Source organism: Rana temporaria, chromosome 4, assembly GCF_905171775.1.
Source record: "Rana temporaria chromosome 4, aRanTem1.1, whole genome shotgun sequence".
Taxonomy (NCBI): Eukaryota; Metazoa; Chordata; class Amphibia; order Anura; family Ranidae; genus Rana; species Rana temporaria.
The window spans coordinates 16961860-16985367 of NC_053492.1; the positions used below are offsets into that span (position 1 = coordinate 16961860).

The 23508-nt window shown below is 48.4% G+C and overlaps 1 protein-coding gene across 1 annotated transcript; it reads left to right on the forward strand.

Moving 5' to 3' along the window:
* Positions 1-4581: 4581 nt before the first annotated feature.
* Positions 4582-23062, forward strand: LOC120935987 (auswaprin-a-like). Its single transcript, XM_040348047.1, has 3 exons — positions 4582-4730; positions 17719-17880; positions 22929-23062. The coding sequence occupies exons 1-3, from the start codon at positions 4661-4663 to the stop codon at positions 22934-22936; spliced, it is 240 nt and encodes a 79-aa protein (XP_040203981.1). The 5' UTR covers positions 4582-4660; the 3' UTR covers positions 22937-23062.
* Positions 23063-23508: the final 446 nt, after the last annotated feature.

Consider the following 23508-nt stretch of genomic DNA (forward strand, 5'->3'; position numbering starts at 1 on the left):
AGTCATACAACACTGTACCCATATGACATTTTTGTCCTTTTTTTCACACAAATAGAGCTTTCTTTTAGTGGTATTTGATCACCGTTGGTTTTTTTTATTTTTTTGCGCTATAAAAGAAATAAGACTGAAAATTCTGTAAAAATAAATACATTTTTCTCGTTTCTGTCATATTAGCAGGTTATTTCCCACACACAGCATATGCATACCACAAATTACACCCCAAAACGCATTCTGCTATTCCTCCCGAGTATGGCGATACCACATGTGTGAGACATTTACACAGCATGGCAACATACAGAGGCCCAACATGCAGGGAGCACCTTCACATGTGTGAGACTTTTACACAGCGTTGCCACATACAGAGGCCCAACATGCAGGGAGCACTTTCAGGCGATCCTTGAGCACCCAAGCCAGTTCTGACATTTTTCTCCTACATGTAAAAATCATCATTTATTTGCTAGAAAATTACATAGAACCTCCAAACATTATATATTTTTTTTAGCAAAGTCCTTAGAGAATACAATGGCGGTCATTACAACTTTTTATCTCGCAAGGTATTTGTGCAGCAATGTTTCGAACGTGTTTAAAAAAACAAGGTTGTGTGCTTAAAAAAAAAACAAACAGTAAAGTTAGCCCAGTTTTTTTGCATAATGTGAAAGATGAAGTTACGCCGAGTAAATAGATACCTAACATGTCACCCTTCAAAATTGCACACGCTCGTGGAATGGCGCCAAACTTTGCTACTTAAAAATCCCCATAGGCGACGCTTTACTGGTTCCCAGTTTTTAGTTACAGAGAAGGTCTAGGGCTAAAATGATTGCTCTCGCTCTAACGTTCGCAGCGATACCTCACATGTGTAGCTTGAGCACCGTTTCTATATGTGGGCGGGACTTACGTGTGTGTTTGCTTCTGCATGCGAGCGTGCGGGGACAGGGGCACTTTAAAAAAAAAAATATTGTTCATTTTACTTTATTCATTTTAGTTTCACACTTTTTTCCCCCAAATTTTTTTTTTTATCACTTTTATTCCTATTATAAGTAATGTAAACATCCCTTGCAATAGGAATATAGCATGACAGGTCCTCTTTACAGTGAGATATGGGGTCAATAAGACCCCACATATCACCTCTAGGCTGGGAAGCCTGAAAAAAATGTTATCCTGGCTTTGATCGTAGCGGTGAGTCGGTGGAAACACCGGAGAGTGGCTGGAGGGGGGTGGGGACGTATTGCAGGGTATTACAGGGTATTGCGAGTATTGGCAAGGTATTGTGGAGTATTGCAGGGTATTGCAGAGTATTGCAGGGTATTGCAGAGTATTGCAGAGTATTGCAGAGTATTGCAGAGTATTGCGGGGTATTGCGGAGTATTGCTGAGTATTGCGGAGTATTGTGGGGTATTGCAGAGTATTGCAGAGTATTACAGGTTATTGCACAGTATTGCAGGGTATTGCGGAGTATTGCAGGGTATTGTGGAGTATTATGGAGTATTGCGGAGTATTGCAGGGTATTGCGGGGTATTGCAGAGTATTGCAGGGTATTGTGGAGTATTACGGAGTATTGCGGAGTATTGCAGGGTATTGCGGAGTATTGCGGAGTATTGCAGGGTATTGCAGGGTATTGCAGGGTATTACGGAGTATTGTGGAGTATCGCAGGGTATTGCAGAGTATTGCAGGGTATTGCGGAGTATTGCAGGGTATTGTGAAGTATTGCAGGGTATTACGGAGCATTGCGGAGTATCGCAGGGTATTGCGGGGTATTGCGGAGTATTGCGGAGAATTGCAGGGTATTGCGGAGTATTGCGGAGTATTGCAGAGTACTGCAGGGTATTGCGGGGTATTGCAGAGTATTGGCAGGGGGTATTGCAGAGTATTGACAGGGGGTATTGCAGGGTATTGTGTATTGCAGAGTATTGGCAGGGATGGCTGAGCACGGAGGGATGGATGGCTGGATATGTGACTGCAATTGTCACAGATCCAGCACTGCTGCTGCCTCCGCGTCAAAAAACCGGCGTCATCACATGACGCCGGTTTGTTTACAATTGATTGCTCTGTCATTTCCGGGAGTGTGCCCCTGGGGGCGCGTGGGAACAAGATTCTGGGAGGACGTCCCATCTGTATTTGCTACCACTTGTGATTGACCCTGGGCTTGTTCCTGGACTACTCTATTGCCTGATCCCAACCTGCAACCACCCGCGTTTGACACTCGGCCTGTTCCTGGACTACTCTATTGCCTGATGACAACCTGCAACCACCCGTGTTTGACCCTCGGCCTGTTCCTGGACTACTCTACTGCCTGATCCCAATCTGCAACCGCCCGTGTTTGGCCCCTTGGCCTGTTCTCTGGCTGGGGTGTACTGGAGGGTCTATAAATGCTGTCTGCTGGGGGATCTATTGTTGCTGGAGTGGATCTATTTTTACAGGGGGAGGGTCTATTGTTGCTGGGGAGGTCAGTTGTTGCTGGTAGAGGATCTTCTGTTGCTGGAGGGCTCTTATGCTACTGGGAGACAATCGTTGCTGGGAGACATCAACTGTTGAGGGAAGGGGTCTATTGTTGCTAGCTGTTCAGAGTCTATTGTTGCTGTCTACAGGTGATCTATTTTACTTCCTATCCTATAAAAATTACTTAGCACCACAAATTGATACTTGGTTCTGAATCTATTACTGAGAGGTGGGTAGGGGGTGGAACCAAGGAATGGTGCTCAGAGGTTGGTAGGGAGTGGAACCAAGGAATGGTGCTCATAGGTTGGTAGGGAGTGGAACCAAGAAATGGTGCTCATAGGTGGGTAGGGAGCGGAACCAAGGAATGTTGCTCGGAGGTAGGTAGGGGGTGGAACCAACGAATGGTGCTCAGAGGTAAGTAGAGGGTTGGAACCAAGGAATGGTGCTCGTAGGTGGGTAGGCAGTGGAACCAAAGAATGGTGCTCAGAGGTGGGTAGGGGGTGGAACCAAGGAATGGTGCTCAGAGGTGGGTAGAGGGTTGGAACCAAGGAATGGTGCTCGTAGGTGGGTAGGGGGTGGAACCAAAGAATGGTGCTCGGAGGTGGGTAGGGAGTGGAACCAAGGAATGGTGCTGGGAGGTAGGTAGGGGGTGGAACCAACGAATGATGCTCGGAGGTAAGTAGAGGGTTGGAACCAAGGAATGGTGCTCGTAGGTGGGTAGGGGGTGGAACCAAAGAATGGTGCTCGGAGATGGGTAGGGGGTGGAACCAAGAAATGGTGCTCGGAGGTAGGTAGGGGGTGGAACCAACGAATGGTGCTCAGAGGTAAGTAGAGGGTTGGAACCAAGGAATGGTGCTTGTAGGTGGGTAGGGAGTGGGACCAAAGAATGGTGCTCGGAGGTGGGTAGGGGGTGGAACCAAGGAATGGTGCTCAGAGGTAAGTAGAGGGTTTGGAACCAAGGAATGGTGCTCATAGGTGGGTAGGTTGTGGAACCAAGCAATGTTGCTCGTAGGTGGATAGGGAGTGGAACCAAAGAATGGTGCTTGGAGGTGGGTAGGGGGTGGAACCAAGGAATGGTGCTCGTAGGTGGGTAGGGGGTGGAACCAAAGAATGGTGCTCGGAGGTGGGTAGGGAGTGGAACCAAGGAATGGTGCTGGGAGGTAGGTAGGGGGTGGAACCAACGAATGATGCTCGGAGGTAAGTAGAGGGTTGGAACCAAGGAATGGTGCTCGTAGGTGGGTAGGGGGTGGAACCAAAGAATGGTGCTCGGAGATGGGTAGGGGGTGGAACCAAGAAATGGTGCTCGGAGGTAGGTAGGGGGTGGAACCAACGAATGGTGCTCAGAGGTAAGTAGAGGGTTGGAACCAAGGAATGGTGCTTGTAGGTGGGTAGGGAGTGGGACCAAAGAATGGTGCTCGGAGGTGGGTAGGGGGTGGAACCAAGGAATGGTGCTCAGAGGTAAGTAGAGGGTTTGGAACCAAGGAATGGTGCTCATAGGTGGGTAGGTTGTGGAACCAAGCAATGTTGCTCGTAGGTGGATAGGGAGTGGAACCAAAGAATGGTGCTTGGAGGTGGGTAGGGGGTGGAACAAAGAAATGGTGCTCGGAGGTAGGTAGGGGGTGGAACCAACGAATGGTGCTCAGAGGTAGGTAGAGGGTTGGAACCAAGTAATGGTGCTCGTAGGTGGGTAGGGAGTGGAACCAAAGAATGGTGCTCGGAGGTGGGTAGGGAGTGGAACCAAGGAATGGTGCTCGGAGGTGGGTAGGGAGTGTAACCAAAGAATGGTGCTCGGAGGTGGGTAGGGGCTGGAACTAAGGAATGGTGCTCGGAGGTGGGTAGGGGGTGGACACAACAGGTGACTCGGAAGTAGGGAGTTCCTGCACCTATTCTCTGAGAAAAAAAGCCCTGGTAATAACAGAATTTCTGCCCAACTTACCAACACCAATTCATCAATAGTTTTTTTTGCAATGAGGAACTAGAATAGGTGGAAAGCGATAATGTAATTGATACTTGATACAAAACAACTGGCGTGGCTGCTGTGAATCATAGAAGAAATCATAAATATTATGTAGTAGATGCTTTACGCCTCATAGGAGAGTATTGCAGACTACAAGGAACAAAACCGGTTCCTATACCTGTTCTGCCACTTTCCGCCCAATAGAGTTTCTGATATAAATTCCAGAGATGGAGCTACAACACGGATATTCACTCCGGTAAGCAGCCATGAGACCGTCCACAGTCGGGGCCCTCTCCGTCCTCCTGGGGATCATCTTACTTCAAGCCGTGTCTTCTGGTAAGTGTTTTGGTGTTGGGGAGGTGATTGGGCACATTTTTTTTTTAAAGCTGAGCTCCTCAGCCTCAATCTAAAGAATTTGTATTACTATACATTGTTTATGTTAGCATGTTGTTTATGCAGAAAAAGACGCAACACCGATTCTCATATTATACAGTATTAGTTCTTCTGATAGTAGGTGGTGGTATAAGTACTCAAGGGGGGGCGGGGACGAGTGATACAGTCTGCGGCTATAGCTGTCGGCTGTATCACGGGAGCCGGCCCGCAAGAACCAACCCCCATGAGAGAGAGCTCCCATGAAGGGGGTTAGTTCTTGTGGGGAGGAGCCGAGACAGCCGCCGAGGGACCCCAGAAGACCAAGATCGGGGCCACTGTGTGCAAAACTAGCTGCACATTGGAGGTAAGTATAACATGCTTGTTATTGTTTTTTTTTTAAACGGGAACCTTTAGTGTCCCTTTAAGGAATGACTTGAGTCACTGGTGGGTGGAGCCTGATGAGAAACTGAGAAACAGCTTCTCCATCAGGTCCGCCTTATATTTGATTGACAGCAGATGGCAGAAAGCAGGTTAGAAAGCAGCTATTGGACTGAATAATGACTATGGATCCACCCACTGTTGTGTGCTGTCAATTAACAAAAAGGTGGACCCGACGAGGAAATAGTCTCTCAAAAAACTGCTTTGGATTAGCTGGAAACTACTTAGCAATTAGCGACTGGTGAGTCAATGAACACTTTGGTCAGGAATATGTAACGTTCAGAGCTCATGAGTCAGGAGTATGTAATATGCAGACTGCAAGACATAGGAGCCTGTAATGTACAGAGTGCAAAGGTCAGGAGTATGTAATGTACAGAGTGCAAAGGTCCGGAGTATGTAATGTACAGAGTGTGAGGGTCAGGAATATATAGTGTACAGAGTGCAAGGGATAGGAGTGTGTAATGTAGAGAGCGCGAGGGTCAGGAGTATGTAATGTACAGAGTGCAAGGGATAGGAGTGTATAATGTACAGAGTGTGAGGGTCAAGAGTATGTAATGTACAGAGTGTGAGGGTCAGGAGTATGTAGTGTACAGAGTGCAAGGAATAGGAGTGTGTAATGTACTGAGTGCGAGGGTCAGGAGTATGTAGTTTACAGAGTGCGAGGGTCAGGAGTATGTTATGTACAGAGAGCAAGGGATAGGAGTGTATAAGGTACAGAGTGTGAGGGTCAAGACTCAAGAGTATGTAATGTACAGAGTGTGAGGGTCAAGAGTATGTAATGTACAGAGTGTGAGGGTCAGGAGTATGTTATGTACAGAGTGCAAGGTATAGGAGTGTATAATGTACACAGTGTGAGGGTCAAGAGTATGTAATGTACTGAGTGCGAGGGCCAGGGGTATGTAGTTTACAGAGTATGAGGGTCAGGAGTATGTAATGTACAGAGTGCGAGGGTCAGGAGTATGTAGTGTACAGAGTACAAGGGGTAGGAGAGTGTAATGTACAGAGTGCGAGGGTCGGAAGTATATAATGTACAGAGTGTGAGGGTCAAGAGTATGCAATGTACAGAGTGTGAGGGTCAAGAGTATGTTATGTACAGAGTGCAAGGGATAGGAGTGTATAATGTACAGAGTGTTAGGGTCAAGAGTATGTAATGTACAGAGTGTGAGGGCCAAGAGTATGTAATGTACAGAGTGTGAGGGCCAAGAGTATGCAATGTACAGAGTGTGAGGGTCAGGAGTATGTTATGAACAGAGTGCAAGGGATAGGAGTGTATAATGTACACAGTGTGAAGGTCAAGAGTTTGTAATGTACTGACTGCGAGGGTCATGAGTATGTAGTTTACAGAGTGCGATGGTCAGGAGTATGTAATGTACAGAGTGCGAGGGTCAGGAGTATGTAGTGTACATAGTGCAAGGGGTAGGAGAATGTAATGTACAGAGTGCGAGGGTCGGAAGTATATAATGTACAGAGTACAGGGGCCAGGAGCATGTAATTTCCAAGTGAATGTACATCAGGGGTCTCAAACTCAAATTACCTGAGGGCCACAAGACAAGTTTCCATATACCATGGGGGGCCGCATGCAAACTTCAAAAACAGTACTGGTGTCAGCGAACGCATTATTAACCCTGACCACTACACTGCACACTGACCACTACACTACACACTGACCACTCACCATTAGGGTATAGTGTGGTGTCCCAGTACAGGTATTTGCTGTAGGCCCTGTCAGATGGAGGCCCTCGGATTGTGGGGTCTCCCCTGCGGGGTCTCAGCTAGTCATGATGTGATTTACACTGTTATGGTTGATAATACGTTTATTTGGTGTGTATAGCTTTAAGAGGTTTAGTCAGCCATCTCATGTTCAGTCAGAGTGTATTAGAGTCAGGAGGACTAAGTGCTAGACAAGACCTTACTGTGTTGTGTTATACTTTAACTTGTAACAAACTTTGAATGTAAGTTCCAAGGGGAATACAGGTCAGTCTCTATGATCCACAGCTCTCAACCAATGGGCTTCAGTCTCATCAGGCCCTTATAAGGGATTGTACTTCCTGTTTAAGTCAGTCTAGTGCTTCACACAGTTCCTGGCAGAGCAGAGCAAAACACAGTCAGAGGAGAAGCAGTGCAGGCCAGAGGCCTCCAGTTCAGGAGAAAGTACAGCAAAGCTTGGAGTATCCCTAAACACTACAGAACCAGAACTTCAGCTCATTCATCGGATCAATCCGTTATTCCGGTGAAAAGCCTCAAGTCTACCGACACTTCAGTAAGTGTATCTATTTTTCAGCCTAGTTAAGCATAGGCCCTGAATTACTAATCCGGCCTCAGCAGCCGAGTATATATATGATCAGCTAAGCTCAAGCATTATCAGCTGTGTGATCCTCTAGAGATTGTCTGCAGAACCTTTGTGACACTCTGTTTAAACGCTGTGAAGATTTTGACACCTGCCTTCATGCCAGTAAAGCCTTCATTGTATTAACCCCTGTTGTGGACTGTGTCATTACCATCCTAACTAGCGGGGATACGGAGGCCCCCGGAGCTGTAGTTTCCCAGGGTATACCAAGACTACAGTGGCGTCACGTGACAGAGAGGGTTAATACCATCTGGCCCTCACTAAGGGTTAATACCACCTGACCCTGGGCTCCTAGCCCCAAGAACCAAGTAGCTATCATCAAGCGCATGTGTGTGGCCGTGGGGCTCACCCTCCCCGGTCACCACAATAGCACATCAGGGCACAGGGCACAGCACACATGAGTGCACAGCGCACATCAGGGTACAAAGCCCAGCACATCAGGGTACAAAGCCCAGCACATCAGCACATAGGGGTACAGCACAACAGGCCACATCAGGGAGCACGGCACATCAGGGCAGGGCATATCAGGACAGGGCACATGGCACAGTGCAGGACATGGCACATCAGGGCACAGTACATCAGGACAGGGCACATGGCACATCAGGGTACAGGGCACATGAAACAGCACATCAGGGTACAAAGCCCAGCACATCAGGGTACATGGGGCACATCAGGGTACATGGGGCACATGGCACATCAGAGTACATGGGCCACATCAGGGTACATGGGGCACAATCACAGCACATCAGGGCACATGGGGCATATCAGGGCACATGGGGCACATACGAGCACACCAGGGCACATGAGAGCACATCAGGGCACAATCCGGGAACATGGGGCACACCAGGGAACATGGGGCACATGAGAGCACATCAGGACATGGCACATGGCACATCAGGGCACAGCACATCAGGACAGGGCACATGGCACATCAGGGTACAGGGCACATGAAACAGCACATCAGGGTACAAAGCCCAGCTACCCCATGTACCCTGATGTGCTGGGCTTTGTAACCTGATGTGCTGTTTCATGTGCCCTGTACCCTGATGTGCCATGTGCCCTGTCCTGATGTGCTGTGCTTTGTACCCTGATGTGCTGTTTCATGTGCCCTGTACCCTGATGTGCCATGTGCCCTGTCCTGATGTGCTGTGCCCTGATGTGCCATGTCCTGTACCCTGATGTGCCATGTGCCCTGTCCTGATGTGCTGTGCCCCATGTGCCCTGATGTGCTCTCATGTTCCCTGGTGTGCCCCATGTTCCCTGGTGTGCCCCACTTTGCCCCAAATTGCCGCCTCACTGTGCCCCAAATTTCTGCCTCACTGTGCCCCAAATTGCCGCCTCACTTTGCCCCAAATTGCCGCCTCACTGTGCCCCAAATTGCTGCCTCACTGTGCCCCAAATTGCCCCCTCACTTTTCCCCAAATTGCCGCCTCGCCAGGTTGGAAGAAGTGAGAGGGCAGCCAGCAGGGCTGGATTTCCTTTCCCTGCCACCCCAAGGCCAGGTTCTGCAATGCACCCCCTCCTCACCAACCGAACCACCCCCCCCCGGAGAATAGCAGTTGGATGGCAGGGGCGGCACGGTTAGTTCAAATATTTTTTGTTTCTTTTTTTTTATTACATTATCACTTTTTTTGTAGCTTGTCGTTTTTACTTAAATTTTTGTATAATTTTCTTATTTTTAATATTATTTTTCTTCTTCTTTACTTTTTAATTACTTATTTTTTTATTAATTGAATTATTATTTCTTATTTTTTTTTACATTTTACTTTATTGCTATCACACAGGAGAAAACAATTCCCTGTGTCATAGCAATTGAAGGTGACAGGTTCTCTTTGTTAACCCTGTCACCTCCAAAAACAGTCCTCACAGTTGAGATGGGAAGAGCACAGCTCACCCCTCTCACTGTGTGCTATCTGCAGCAAGGACAGGAGACTCGGCAGCTGGGGGGAGGAGGGGGGGGCAGAGCCAGCCGGGAGAGGTGTGGGGGGAACGGACGGACGGCAGCTGGGGGGAGGAGGGGGGGAACGGACGGACGGCAGCTGGGGGGGGGGGGACGGACGGACGGCAGCTGGGGGGAGGAGGAGGGGGGGGGACAGAGCCAGCAGGGAGAGGTGTGGGGGGGGAACGGACGGGCGGCAGCAGCACATTCTCTGCTAGAAACCAACTCACCGCTCGTATGTTCAAACGTCTCCACTCCTGCTCACACACAGCCCCACCTCCTCCTAAGCCCACGCTGTAATAGACAAAACACATCAGCGCATTGGACACGCATTCTGTCTATCACAGCGTGGTTAAGAGCAGGCGGGCTGTGTGCAAACAGAGCGGAGACAATTTCAATGTGTTTTTTACCGCTTTGCTCTGCAGTCCCGCGGCACGCCACGGATCACGTGTGTGCCGATCCGAAGTCATTGATCCGTGCGGATCACGGATCAATGACGATCTGTTGCACCCCTACTCTTCATGCACCTCGATCTACACTTCCGCGGCACCCGTGGGCCATTTAAAACCGGTCCGCGGGCCGCTGATGTACATAGTGTGGGGGTTGGGATTAGGTAATGTACAGAGTGCAGAAGATCAGGAGTATGTAATGTACAGAGTGCAAGGAATAGGAGTGTGTAATGTACTGAGTGCAAGGGTCAGGAGTATGTAATGTACAGAGTACAGGGACCAGGAGTATGTAATGTACAAAGTGAATGTACATAGTGTGGGGGTTGGGATTAGGTAATGTACAGAGTGCAGAGGGTCAGGAGTATGTAATGTATAGAATGCAGGGGCCAAAGTATGTTATGTGCAGATCAGGAGTATGTAATGTAGAGATCAGGAGTATGTAATGTACAATACAGTGAGGGTATCTATCTAAACTTTTCAGCCAGAATCTGAAATTGCTGTACATGGCAGTCAATCAGAAGCTATTTTTCATTTTCAATGCTTATCAGCTACTACATATTCAGTCTGCTTTAGTTCTGAACCCCCCCCCCCCCCAATGTATAGAGTTCAGCTATCAGCAGTGTATGTCATAGTGGCCCTTATATTGCTGGAGGAAAGGATGACGGGTGTCTGTGATCAACAAGTGGAAAATGTCTGGTGTCTGTTATCAGCAAGAGAACAAAATGCATGGAATTGATGGTTGGATAGAGGAAAAATGTCTGGCATTTGTGGTCAGGGAGAAGAAAAAGTGGCCAGTGTTGGTATTTAGTGGGAGGGGGCATCAGTGATCTGTAGGAGAAAAATGCCTTGAGTTGGTAGTTAACAGGAGTAAAAATACCCAGACTGTGGTCAGTGGCTGTGCCCCCTTTACATTTTCTGTCATGGTATATATCTCTTTTACATTGGCAGTCAGTGTCTGTGCCCATCTTCCATTGTTGGCCATTGTGCCTCTTCTATGTTAAATATGCCCCCTGTGTACCCCCTTGCGGCTCAGTGGTGTCAATGTCCCCCCCCTTGCTGTTCAGCGTACCCCCTTATCACTGGAGGTTAGTAGGAGCATTGTGATCACTGTCATTGGCCATCACTACGATCAAGTCATTGAGCCATTCTGTCTGGTTCCGTGCCCATGCCGGCTAATCAAGACGCCCAAAGACCAGCATCCGGAAGTTGTCAAAAAGATGATGCCAAAGAGGGCTCTTGTGGTTGTCGGACTGTTGGAGCAGAGGTATTTTTTGTGGACTTTGGTTACGTTTTGGTTTTGCTTTAGGCAGCTGAATACTGTTCATAGCAATCAAGGCACTGAGCCATTCTGTCTGGTTCTGTGCTAGGTGTCCATGTGTCCCGGATTGCCCGGGACAGTCCCGCATTGCCCGGGACAGTCCCGCATTTTGCAGGTCTGTCCCGGGCACATTCATTCCAGGACAATACAGTGTCCCGGAATGAAACTGACACAGCCACCCCCAGGGCCAATCTGATGCCCCCAAAAAAGGCCACCAAATCACCGCTTTACTCACCGACGGTACTTGTCCTGGCCGGGAATGCCTGGAGGAGAACAATCCCGCCCCCTGCTTGTGATTGGAGAAATCATAAATCCCGCCTCTTGTGTCAAATCACTGTGGTGTGAATGGTTACAACACAAGCTGATTTTTGGGAAGGGAGGGTGTCCCTGAATGGCAGTTGGGAAATGTGGTCACCCTATTCTGTGCCCATTCCGGCTAATCAAGATGCCCAAAGACCAGCACCTGGAAGAGACCAAAAATATGTTGCCGAAGAGGGCTCTTGTGGTTGTTGAATGTACATCAGTCCCTACCCTCAAGGAGCTTGCAATCTAAGGTCCCTAACACACATTAATGTACTAGGGCCAATTTAGATAGAAGCCAATTAACCTACCAGCATGTCACGTACCTTACCAGAGGCCGAAGTGCTGAGAGAGCTTCCCTTGCGACTAAGTGCAGAACGCCCCCTGGAGGTGACACAGAGGGTGCTATGCCCAGAGATGCAGGAGTTGCCAGCTGTGACTTGCTGAGTAGATGTTGGAGATCAGCTGTAGACCAGGATACGCAGTCAGGCAGGGGTACCACGGAAGTAACAGATAAGGTAGACTGGCAGGAAACCCAGGGGCGGAGTCAGGAGCCAAGCCGGTAGTCATACACAGAAAGCAGGAAGTGACTGGAACAGGTCAGAAGGCAAGCCGAGGTCATACACTGGATCCAGCAGACAGGAACAGGACAAAGGATAAGCCGAGAGACAAGCCAGGGGTCATGCACGGAGAAGTCTGGTCAGGCAAGCCGGGTCGTCAACAGAAATACAAGGAGAACAGGAACAAGAACTCAGGATCACATCAAGGGCTGAAGATCATGCAGCAGTTGATGACTGCTGCAGCAAGCTTTAAATAGGGAACTGACGCCAGGAGTCCTGCCCGCATTGCGTGCGTAATGGCGCACGTGCGTGCGCAGTAAAGAACACTGCATTTACGGTGTTGTTGCCCGTATGCGCGCGCATGCTCGTTGGTACGTGCAAGACAGGTCTGCCAGTCCTTCCACGGTTGGTTCTCTGACACAGCATGATCTTGGAGTGTAGGAGGAAACCGGAGTACCCCAAAGAAACCCACGCAGGCACAGGGAGAACATGCAAAAAAGGAAAGTTACCTCAAAGAAATGGGATTTTAAGGGCAATAAATGAAATCAAAAATATAAAAAATATATATTTTAATACAAAATATAGAATAGTTACACAAAATACACAAAATTCGAAAATTCGGTCCCAAAAGAAAAATACAACCTATTAGAATATACAAAAAATACATAAATATATACAAGGGAGAACATGCAAACTCCAGGCAGGTAGTGTCGTGGTCGGGATTTAAACCAGCATCCTTTTCTAAGCTAGGTGAGAGTGATACTCACTACACCACTGTGCTGCCCACTGTTGGAGCAGACGGGGCCGGTGCTACCACTAGGCAAACTAGGCAGCCGCCTAGGGTGCCCCGGCCACTGGTGTTCCTACTCTCTTCTCTCTGCAACAAGCAACTAATAGCTAGATTCACAAAGAGTTAAGCCGGCGTATCAGTAGATACGCCGTCGTAACTCTGAATCTGCGCCGTCGTACATTTAAGTATATTCTCAAATTGAGATACACTTAAATGTAGCTAAGATACGACTGCTTGCGCCGTCGTATCTTAGCTGTTTAGTTCCACCGGCCGCTAGGGGCGTGAACGCTGATTTACGCCTAGAATGCGTAAATCAGCGAAATACGCCTATTCATGAACGTACGCTTGCCCGTCGCAGTAAAGATACGCCGTTTACATAAGGCGTTTTCCGGCGTAAAGTTAGTCGAACAAAAAGCTGGCCTAGCCAATGTTAAGTATGGACGTCGTTCCCGCGTTGAATTTTGAAAATTTTACGTCGTTTGCGTAAGTCGTTCGCGAATAGGGCTGGACGTAATTTACGTTCACATCGAAACCAATAACGTCCTTGCGGCGTACTTTGGAGCAATGCACGCTGGGATATGTCCACGGACGGCGCATGCGCCTTTCGTTAAAAACGTCAAACACGTCGGTTCACAAGTCATTAACATAAAACACGCCCCCTGTTCCTCATTTGAATTAGGCGCGCTTAGGCCGTCCCATTTACGCTACGCCGCCGTAACTTAGGAAGCAAGTGCTTTGTGAATACAGCACTTGCCTCTCTGACTTATGGCGGCGTAGCGTATATGCGATACGCTACGCCGACTCAAAATTAAGCCAGTCTTTCTGAATCTGACTATAAGTCTCAGCATCAGCAGGCAGCCGACTCCATTCGCACATAGAGTCAGCGGCGGAGGACTGTATCCCAAATCAATGTAAGTAAGCAACAATTCATTGATAGGCACTGGTGAGGCTGCATTGATGGGCGCTGGTGAGGCTGCATTGATCAGCGCTGGTGAGGCTGCATAGATAGGTGCTGGTGAGGCTGCATAGATGGGCGCTGGTGAGGCTGCATAGATGGGGCACTGGTAGGCTGCATTGATGGGCGCTGGTAGGCTGCATTGATGGGGCGCTGGTAGGCTGCATTGATGGGTGCTGGTGAGGCTTCATTGATGGGTGCCAGTGAGGTTTCAATGATGGGTGCTGGTGAGGCTGCATTGATGGACGCTGGTAAAGCTACATTGATGGGCGCTTCATTAAAAAGGTGGGGTTTACATTGGATGGGGAAATGGGGTGGAGTCAGGGGTGGAGCCAAGGGGGCAGCAAAATTAGTTTTTGCCTAGGGTGTCAGTGCACCAGCCCTGGGAGCACAGGTGTGTTTTGTGGACTTTGGATCAGCTTTGGTTCTGCTTTAGTCAGCTGAATACCGTTCTTAGTGTATCCGGTCTGTTTATTTTTTTTTTTGTTTACAAAAGTTTTATTTGGAAGACAAGAAATACAACGGTTACATAAATTGCATGATATAGGTACAGAGATGATGAGATTTATAGGAGTAGGACACACATGGGTATACAGTAAAGAAAATTGTCAAGCCATCGATTCGACATGAGGTAACGGATAATAGGTAAGAACATGGGGCAAAAGGGGGTTATCACAGATGAATAGATGGAGTAGACCAGTAAGACCATTTTTCGTTAAATTTCTGCATTCTATCAATAAGTGTATAATGTATTCTTTCTGATATTCTAATCATTTCCATTCTGGATTCGACCTGGGACCAAGGAAGATTTTGGGATCTCCAATTATAGGCTATCATCCAGTGGATGGAGCTGATCAGGGAGTGAATTAGCCCAATGCAGGGGAGAGGGATGTCGGGGACGGTGTCAAACAATAAACAAATCTGGGGTGAAAGGGAGATTTTCTTTTTTAGGGCGCATTCTAGTCTGGTGACCATAGCACTCCAAACTTGGTCTAGGTGTTTGCAGCTCCAAAAAATGTGGAGGAAATCTCCTTGCTCCGGGCAACCCCTGAAGCAACACGAGGGGGAAGCGGGGTAGAAGGAATGTATTTTAGATGGGGTCATATACCATCTAGTTAGAAGCTTCAGGGGTGATTCTCTGTATGCTGCAGCACATGTACTTTTACGAAGGTTATCTATCATGTTGGACCAGGACTCCACAGATATTGTACATTTTAAATCAGCTTCCCATTTCAGCATAGGGCCCGACTTTTCTGATTGGGACAAGTTATTGAGGTAGTTATACATTATTGAGATCAGACCCTTATCTCTAGGAGAAGAGATGCAGATGCGCTCGAACAATGTACTAGGGGGTACCATAGGCAATGGATAGTGACTAGTATAAAAGTTTTGGATTAAAGAGTACTGAGGGAGTTCCAAAAATGGAAGATCGAACCTGGTCTGTAGAGTGGAGAAAGGGATAAATTTGGCGTTGAAAGTGAGGGATTTCAGAGTGGTGAGGTTATGGTCGACCCAGCGGTGGAATTGAGTGTTGTCCCGGAAAGCTTGAGGGAATCTATGGTCTCCTAAGAAGGAGGCCAGCGGAGGGGACATCGAGGAGAGTTTAAGAGTAGTTTTAAGTCTATTCCACAGCTGGATCGACTGAGCAACAATCATGTTGAGCTTAGGGAGCGTATGGTGTGGTTTTGAGTTAGTCCATAAAATGCCTTTGAGGTTAATAGGTGAGATGGAGGTCGACTCGAATCTCAGCCAGGGGATACTATCGTCTGGGGAGGACCACTGTGCCATATGAATCAGTCTGGAGGCTACAAAGTAAAGCCATATGTGTGGGAGTCCTAATCCTCCGTCACGTTGTGATCTATGCATTGTGGAGTATCCACATCTAGGTCGTTTATTATTATATATGAATTTATTGATTTCACGCTGCAATGCCTCGAGTCTGGTTTTAGGGACGTTAATTGGTAAAGATCTAAAAAAATATAATAATTTGGGGAGGATAGACATCTTAAATGCACATATCCTACCCAGAAATGAAATGTGATAGGTAGACCAAATTTTCAACAAAGCGCTGATTTGGGAAAACAGGGGGAGGTAGTTGGATTTGTACAATAGGTTATGGGAGGCAGTGATATTTACGCCGAGGTATTTAAGTGATATTGGGGACCATATAAAATTGAAGTTTTTTTGTAAGTTACTTAATATGTCTGGGGGATAATTAATAGGGAGAATGGAGCATTTGTTGGTATTAACCTGCAGGCCGGAAAGTTTGTGGAATGAGTGAAGTTCTGAAAGAAGGTTAGGGATCGAGATAAGTGGGTCAGTGAGGGAAAGAAGAGCGTCATCTGCGTATAGACTAAGTTTAAATTCGTGTGGGCCCTTAATGTAACCTTTGATATTAGTATTATATCTTATAGCGTGAGCCAAAGGCTCGATGGCCAGGGCAAAAAGGAGGGGGGAAAGGGGGCAGCCCTGCCTTGTACCCCTGCTCAGGGGGAAGAATTCCGAGTTGTTTCCAGGGATTTTTATTCTAGTTTGAGGAAAATGGTATAGGGCATTGAAGCCATGAATGAATTTGTCTGAGATGCCGAATTTAGGTAGAAGGTGATTTAAATAGGACCAGTTTACACTATCGAATGCCTTATGGATATCCAGGCTAAGGAAACACAAAGAGCGGGAAGAAAGGTTGGCGTCCTGGATCAGATTAGTGACCAATCTGATGTTGTCCACTATTTGCCTACCTGGGATAAAGCCCGTTTGATCTGTGTGGATCAGTGATGTGATAACTGAGGACAATCTATTCGCGAGCAGTCTGCCGAACAGTTTGAGGTCGTTGTTGAGGACCGAAATGGGACGGAAATTTTGTGGAAGGGTATGGTCTTTCTGTGGTTTAGGTATAAGGGATAGGTTAGCCAGTAACATTTCTGTGGGGAAATAGCCACCTTGCAGGATGTGGTTGAACATTTTGGAGAGGCTAGGGGTTAGGAGAGATGTATATTTCTTATAATATATGGTTGAAAAACCGTCGGGGCCAGGAGCGGTTGAGGTTTTAAGGGATTTTATTATATTAGAAATTTCTTCTGTGGTGCATGGTTCACTAAGGGAAGAAAACGGTCTGTTTATTTTTTAGAGCCCACACAACATAAATGCATGTAACCAGGCCCGTCGCTACAGGACAGGCAAAACAAACAATTGCTTGGGGCCCCCCGAGCTGGCCTGGGGCCCCCAACTTCCCCTTCCTAGGATCTAGCGTGGCCGAGTTCCTCTTCCTTCCACCTGGAGTCCTGTCAGTCCGGCCGGGTACCGCGCGTGGTACAGGAGATTCAGTTTCCTGTTCCCGGCCGGACTGACAGGAAGTGCACACTGAGTGCTCACTTCCTTTCAGTCCGGCCGGAAGGACAGGAAACTGAATATCCTGTACCACACGGTATCCGGCCCAGCCCGGGCACTATCTGATAGGGGACTGGGGAAGAGGCAGGGGGAAGAGGAGCTCGGCCACGCTACAGCGGCAGCCTACAGGGACGAAGGGGAGGTATGAATAGAAAAAAAAATGTGTAGCGTTAACGTAGGCTTTGCATGCTGGAGGGAGGGGTGCTTGGGGGCCCCCATTTTGCTTGGGGCCCCCAAACTCCTTCAAACGGCCCTGCATGGAACAATCCTCGATTTCACATCTGCTTCCTGCTTCAGCACTTCAGCTCCTGCTGCTTTACTCCCACCTGCTCCAGCGGGCGTGTGCAGTGTTTGGACTTGGAGAATCCCACAAGGGTGATGTGCCCCCGGGTTCCCGGCACTAGGGACATCCCTGCATGTGACTCTATAAATAAATTCATGGCAAAAATATGTTTTTGTTTTGTTTCAGCTGAAAAAAGTGGACTGTGTCCTTATGTAGGGGTGCCCAATACCATCATGCTGTTCAGATGTTTGTCTGTCAACGATACCGTCTGCAAGAACGATGAAGACTGTGAAGGTCAGCAGAAGTGCTGCAGCGAGTCCTGCGTCAACAGATGCCGGGACCCCGTGTGTGAGTCAACCTTACTTACACTTTAACACTAAGTACGCCTAATGCCCTGTACACACGACCGGTTTTCCCTGTCGGAATAAACTCGGATGGTTTTTCCGACGGAATTCCGTTCAAGCTTGGCTTGCATACACATGGCCACACTCAATTTCGACCGTCAAGAACGCGGTGACGTACAACAGTACGACAAGGCGAGAAAAATAAGTTTAATGCTTCCGAGCATGCATGTTTTTTCCCCGTCCCCGTCACCAAATCCTTTATTAAATCCTGTCTCTATCCAGTCGTTAAAACCTGGAAGCTTCCCAACCAGAAAGGTGATGTGTCCAATGCTCAATTCCAGCCAGGGATGGACTGGCCATTGGGACTACAGGGAGTTTCCTGGTGGGCCGATGGCTCAGTGGGCCGGCTTCAGTGACAGCGGCCTGGGAGTTTCTCACTTCTGCCTAATCTTATCCCATAAGGGGGGGCACCAAACTGATTCTTTGCCCCGGTAGAAATAATGTCTAGCTTCCCCACTGGTACTGCCTATAAGAGAACCAGTACCAGCCATTCGACTCTAATAAAGTGAAACGGCTAGTGGCTAGTGAAGAGGGAGAGGGGGCTTGGGGGGCCGGGGGGGTGCGGGAGTTGTCCGGCCGCCATGGGAGAGACCTGTCAAAGTGGGCCAGTCTGGATGAAGTCCAGGGCCAAATTTTTGTCCCAGTCCAGCCCTGACTCCAGCTATCCAAATGTATGTACAAAGGACAATGACTGTGATGGAAAGAAGAGCTGAAAACAGATGCAGCATGAAATGCATAGACCCACAGTAGATTAACATTGGTAAAACATATCCATTGTGTAGGGAAAAAATAACTTCTGAAAACAAAGGATGGAATGCTACACAGAAAGCACCATCCCGTATAGGAGGGGGAGGGACGACGGTCTTACCGAAATCATCACCCCAAAACAACTTACAAAACAAGCCATTGATATCCAATTAGACATCACCTCTTGTGCCAGTCCCAGATGAACTGTGAGCACCCAACCACATACCATAGTCCAGTGGTCCCCAACCTTTTTGGCACCGGGGATCGGCTGCATGGAAGAAAATTTTGCCAAGGCCCGATTTTTCGTGGGCAATTTGCCAGCGCATTATTTCTATTTTTTTACATTGTAGTAATAAATAAAGTTAAACCCACCATAATGCAGAATCAGTGGGAGCTTTGAGCATGTCACTTGCCATGCTGCCTGCCACCAGATGCGGATTGTCACTTGCCATGCTGCCTGCCATCAGATGTGGTAAGGCCCCAACAGATGAAGCTAGTGCCCCCGCTAGACCCTGCTCACACTCACCATGTCACTGGTAGTATTATCATAATCTGGGCTCCCCCATTAACAGTACTGTCGTCTTCCCCTATTTATATCATAACTCCACATTACAGTCCTCAGTCCCCCCCACACATTACAGTCCTTAGCCTTCCCCCCCACACATTACAGTCCTCAGCCTTCCTCCCCACACATTACAGTCCTCAGCCCCCCCCCCCACACACACACATGACAGTCCTCAGTTCCGTCCCCCACACATGACAGTCCTCAGTTCCGTCCCCCACACATGACAGTCCTCAGTTCCGTCCCCCACACATGACAGTCCTCAGTTCCGTCCCCCACACTCAGAGACAGATCGGAGGGAGGCACAGCATGAGGAGAGGAGTTGCAGGGTGGCGGGACAGTTCTGGATGGAGGGCCAAGGTAACAAACAGGTGATTGGCTGCTAGGATGAAGGACAGTCCTAGCAGCCAATCGCCTGTTTGATAACCTTGGGCAGCTCCGCCCTCCACCCAGAATTGTTCCGCCTCCCGCTGTCGGCTCTGTGAGGATAACAGAGCGACGGCAGGAGGAAGAAAAGTCTCCTTGCAGTCCGAATGGCAGAGTGCCGCGGTCCACATGTGGGGCTCTCTCATGACGCCTGCTCGCGGCCCGGCTGCAGAAGTGCCGCGGCCCGGTAGTGGGCCGCGGACCGGGGGTTGATGACCCCTGCCATAGTCCACCAACCCTTCCTCACCAACAGTTCCAGACAAGAGTACAACTGCCCAATGTCCAACTCAGGCACATATAAGCAGGGCTGGACTGGGACAAAAATTTGGCCCTGGACTTCATCCAGACTGGCCCACTTTTACAGGTCTCTCCCATGGTGGCCGGCCAACTTCTGCACCCTCCCCCCCCCTCCGGCCACCCAAGCCCCCTCTCCCCCTTTACTAGCCACTAGCCATTCTACTTTATTAGAGTAGAACGTCTGGTACTGGTACTCTTAGGCCGCGTACACACGGTTAATCCATCCGATGAGAATGGTCCGACGGACCGTTTTCATCGGTTCACCGCTGAAGCAGCCTGATGGTCTGATGTGCGTACACACCATCAGTTCAAAATCCGATCGGGTCAGAACGCGGTGACGTCAAACACACAACGTGCTGAAAAAAACGATGTTCAATGCTTCCAAACATGCGTCGTCGACTTGATTCTGAGCATACGCGGGTTTTGAACCGATGCTTTTGTGTACTAACCATCGGTTTGGACCGATGGTCAGCCGTCCTTTGGTTCAATTTTAAAGCAAGTTCTCTCATTTTTGTCCGAAGGACAACAGACCGATGGGGCGTACACACGGACGGTTTGGACCGATGAAACTGAACCTCGGTCCGTTTTCATCGGTTTGGTCGGATGGTGTGTACGCGGCCTAATAGGCAGTACCAGAGGGGAAGCTAAACATTATTTCACCCGGGGGAAAGAATCAGTTTGGTGCCCCCCCCTTATGGGACAAGATTAGGCAGAAGTGAGAAACTCCCAGGCCATAGCTGTTGAGTCAGCTGTCTGCCCCCTCCCCCATGCTCCTCTGGTCCTCCCCCTGCTTGTTTGATCCCCCCGGGTAAGTGCTGCAGGGAGGGAGAGGAGGTGAGCGATGCGGGAAGGGAGAGACAGAGGAGCAGAGGGGGGCGGCGGTCCGCTGTCACTGAAGCTGGCCCACTGAGCCACTGGCCCACCGGGAAACTCCCTGTAGTGACAATGGCCAGTCCATCCCTGCATATAATAAACAAATTACCTGCTGGTGAGGTAAAAAGCAAAACATTGTGAAAGGATGTTATGGGAGGAGGCTGGGGACGTGTCCAGAGGAACTGTTCTAAAGGCAATGTGACCAACTTTTGTAGCCCCTTAACCACTTGCTTACTGGGCACATAAACCCCCTTCGTTCCCAGGCGAAATTTCAGCTTCCGGCACTGCGTCGCTTTAACTGACATTTGCGCGGTCGTGCGACGTGGCTCCCAAACATAATTGACGTCCTTTTTTCCCCACAAATAGAGCTTTATTTTGGTGGTATTTGATCACCTCTGCGGTTTTTATTTTTTGCGCTATAAACAAAAAAAGAGCGACAATTTAAAAAATATATATTTTTTTTTTACTTGTTGCTATAATAAATATCCCAATTTTTTTTAAAAAAAACTATTTTTTTTCTCAGTTAAGGCCGATACGTATTTTCCGAGGTATTTTTGTAAAAAAAAAAAAATCGCAATAAGCGACTGGTTTGCGCAAAAGTTATAGCGCCTACAAAATGGGGAACAGAATTATGATTTTTTCTTATTATTTTTTTTTTACTAGTAATGGCGGTGATCTGCGATTTTTATTGGGACTGAGATATTGCGGCGGACGTATTCGCCACTTTTGACACAAATTTGGGACCATTCACATTTATACAGCGATCAGTGCTATAAAAATGCACTAATTACTGTATAAATGTGACTGGCAGGGAAGGGGTTAACACTAGGGGGTGAGGAAGGGGTTAAATGGGTATCCTGGGTGTGTTCTAACTGTGTGGGGGGAGGGGGGTGACTGGGGGAGGTGACCGATGCTGTGTCTCTATGTACAAGGGACACAGATCGGTCTCCTCTCCTCTGACAGCACGTGGAGCTCTGTGTTTACACACACAGAGCTCCACGTCTCTGCTGTTACCTGCCGTGTCACCGACGATCGCGTGTACCCGGCGGACATCGCGGCCGCCAGGTACACGCATCGGGTCCCCAGCGATGCGGCGGCACAGTGTTTACCCGCTGCACGCCCCCCAGAGGCGCGCGCGGGTAATGCTTTTAAAAAGACGTCCAAAGACGTCCCGTTGGCACCTGAGAGCCGCGCTGTTGACGTCTTTTGTCAATAGCGCGGGTCTCAAGTGGTTAAGCAGCCTTCTTACCCCTCCTCCTGTCTCTAGTCTAGTCAATAGGTTTATACTTTGCTACATGTCGTAGAAAGCTGAACCAAGAAGAACTTCTCCAATGTCCAACTCTGGTGTAACTATGTATCATAAGCAAAGCTCTTATGCCGCGCACACGCGATCGGAAATTCCGACAAGTAAAGTCCGATGTGAGCTTTTGGTCGAAAATTCCGATGCTCCATTGGACTTTTGCTGTCGGAATTTACAACAACAAAAGATTGAGAGCAGGTTCTCTATTTTTCCAACGGAAAAAGTTCCTATCGGAAATTCCAATCATCTGTATGCAATTCTGACGCGCAAAAAAACATGCATGCTCAGAATCAATTTTTTCGCTTGCTCGGAATCATTGAACTTCATTTTTCTTGGCTCGTTGTAGTGTTGTACATCACCGTGTTCTTGCCAATCGAAAATTTTGTGTGACCGTGTGTATGCAACACATGTTTGAGCCAACATTCCGTGTCGGAATTTCCGATCGTGTGTACACGGCATTAGTAGTAGAAATATTTGCCAGCACACCATGGAACGACGTAAATAGCGTCCAAACGGATGTTTTATTGCATGATCACAACACATAGAGAGTGCAACGTTTCGGAGCTGTGTAGGGCCCCTTCGTCAGGCATTAGTCTCTGCACCAGAGGAGCTTACACACTAATGTCCCTCCGGAGTCACACACTAATATTATACATTTCTATAGCTCTGACATATACCGCAGTGCTGTACAGAGAACACTGAGCCAGCCACATCTCTGTACCAGTGGAGCTTACACTCTAATTATAATTACTATTATTTTTTATTCATTGTTGTCTTTCTATCACAGTCGTTTAAGTGTCAGGATAGGAATCCGTTGAAGACATTTATGGAGAGATGAGATCGGCATCACCCCGTTGTGATCAGCAGGACGTCACCCCACCACAGGAATTGTGTTTAAATAAAGAATTCTTCAATCCCCAATTTTTGTTTTCCTTATTATTTTAAAATTCTGACCTGCTAATGCTGAGTTGTTTTCACACAATACAGAGGAGTTACAATTACCAACATGGGCCCAGATTCAAGTAGAATTGCGCGATATTTGCGGGGGAGCAGGGCAACGATTTTGCCCTGCGCCCCCGCAAATATTTTGCGCTGCCCTCGATTCACGGAGCAGTAGCTCCGTGAATTGCGAGGGCGCGCCGGCAAATTTGCCTGGCGTAAGCGCGCGCAAGTTAAATGATCCCGCCGGGGGCGGTAATCATTTAAATTAGGCGCGCTCCCGCGCCGAGCGTACAGCGCATGCTCCGTCTGGAAACTTTCCCGACGTGCATTGCGGCAAATAACGTCGCAAGGACATCATTTGCTTCTAAGTGAACGTGAATGGCGTCCAGCGCCATTCACGTTTCACTTACGCAAACGCCGTGAAA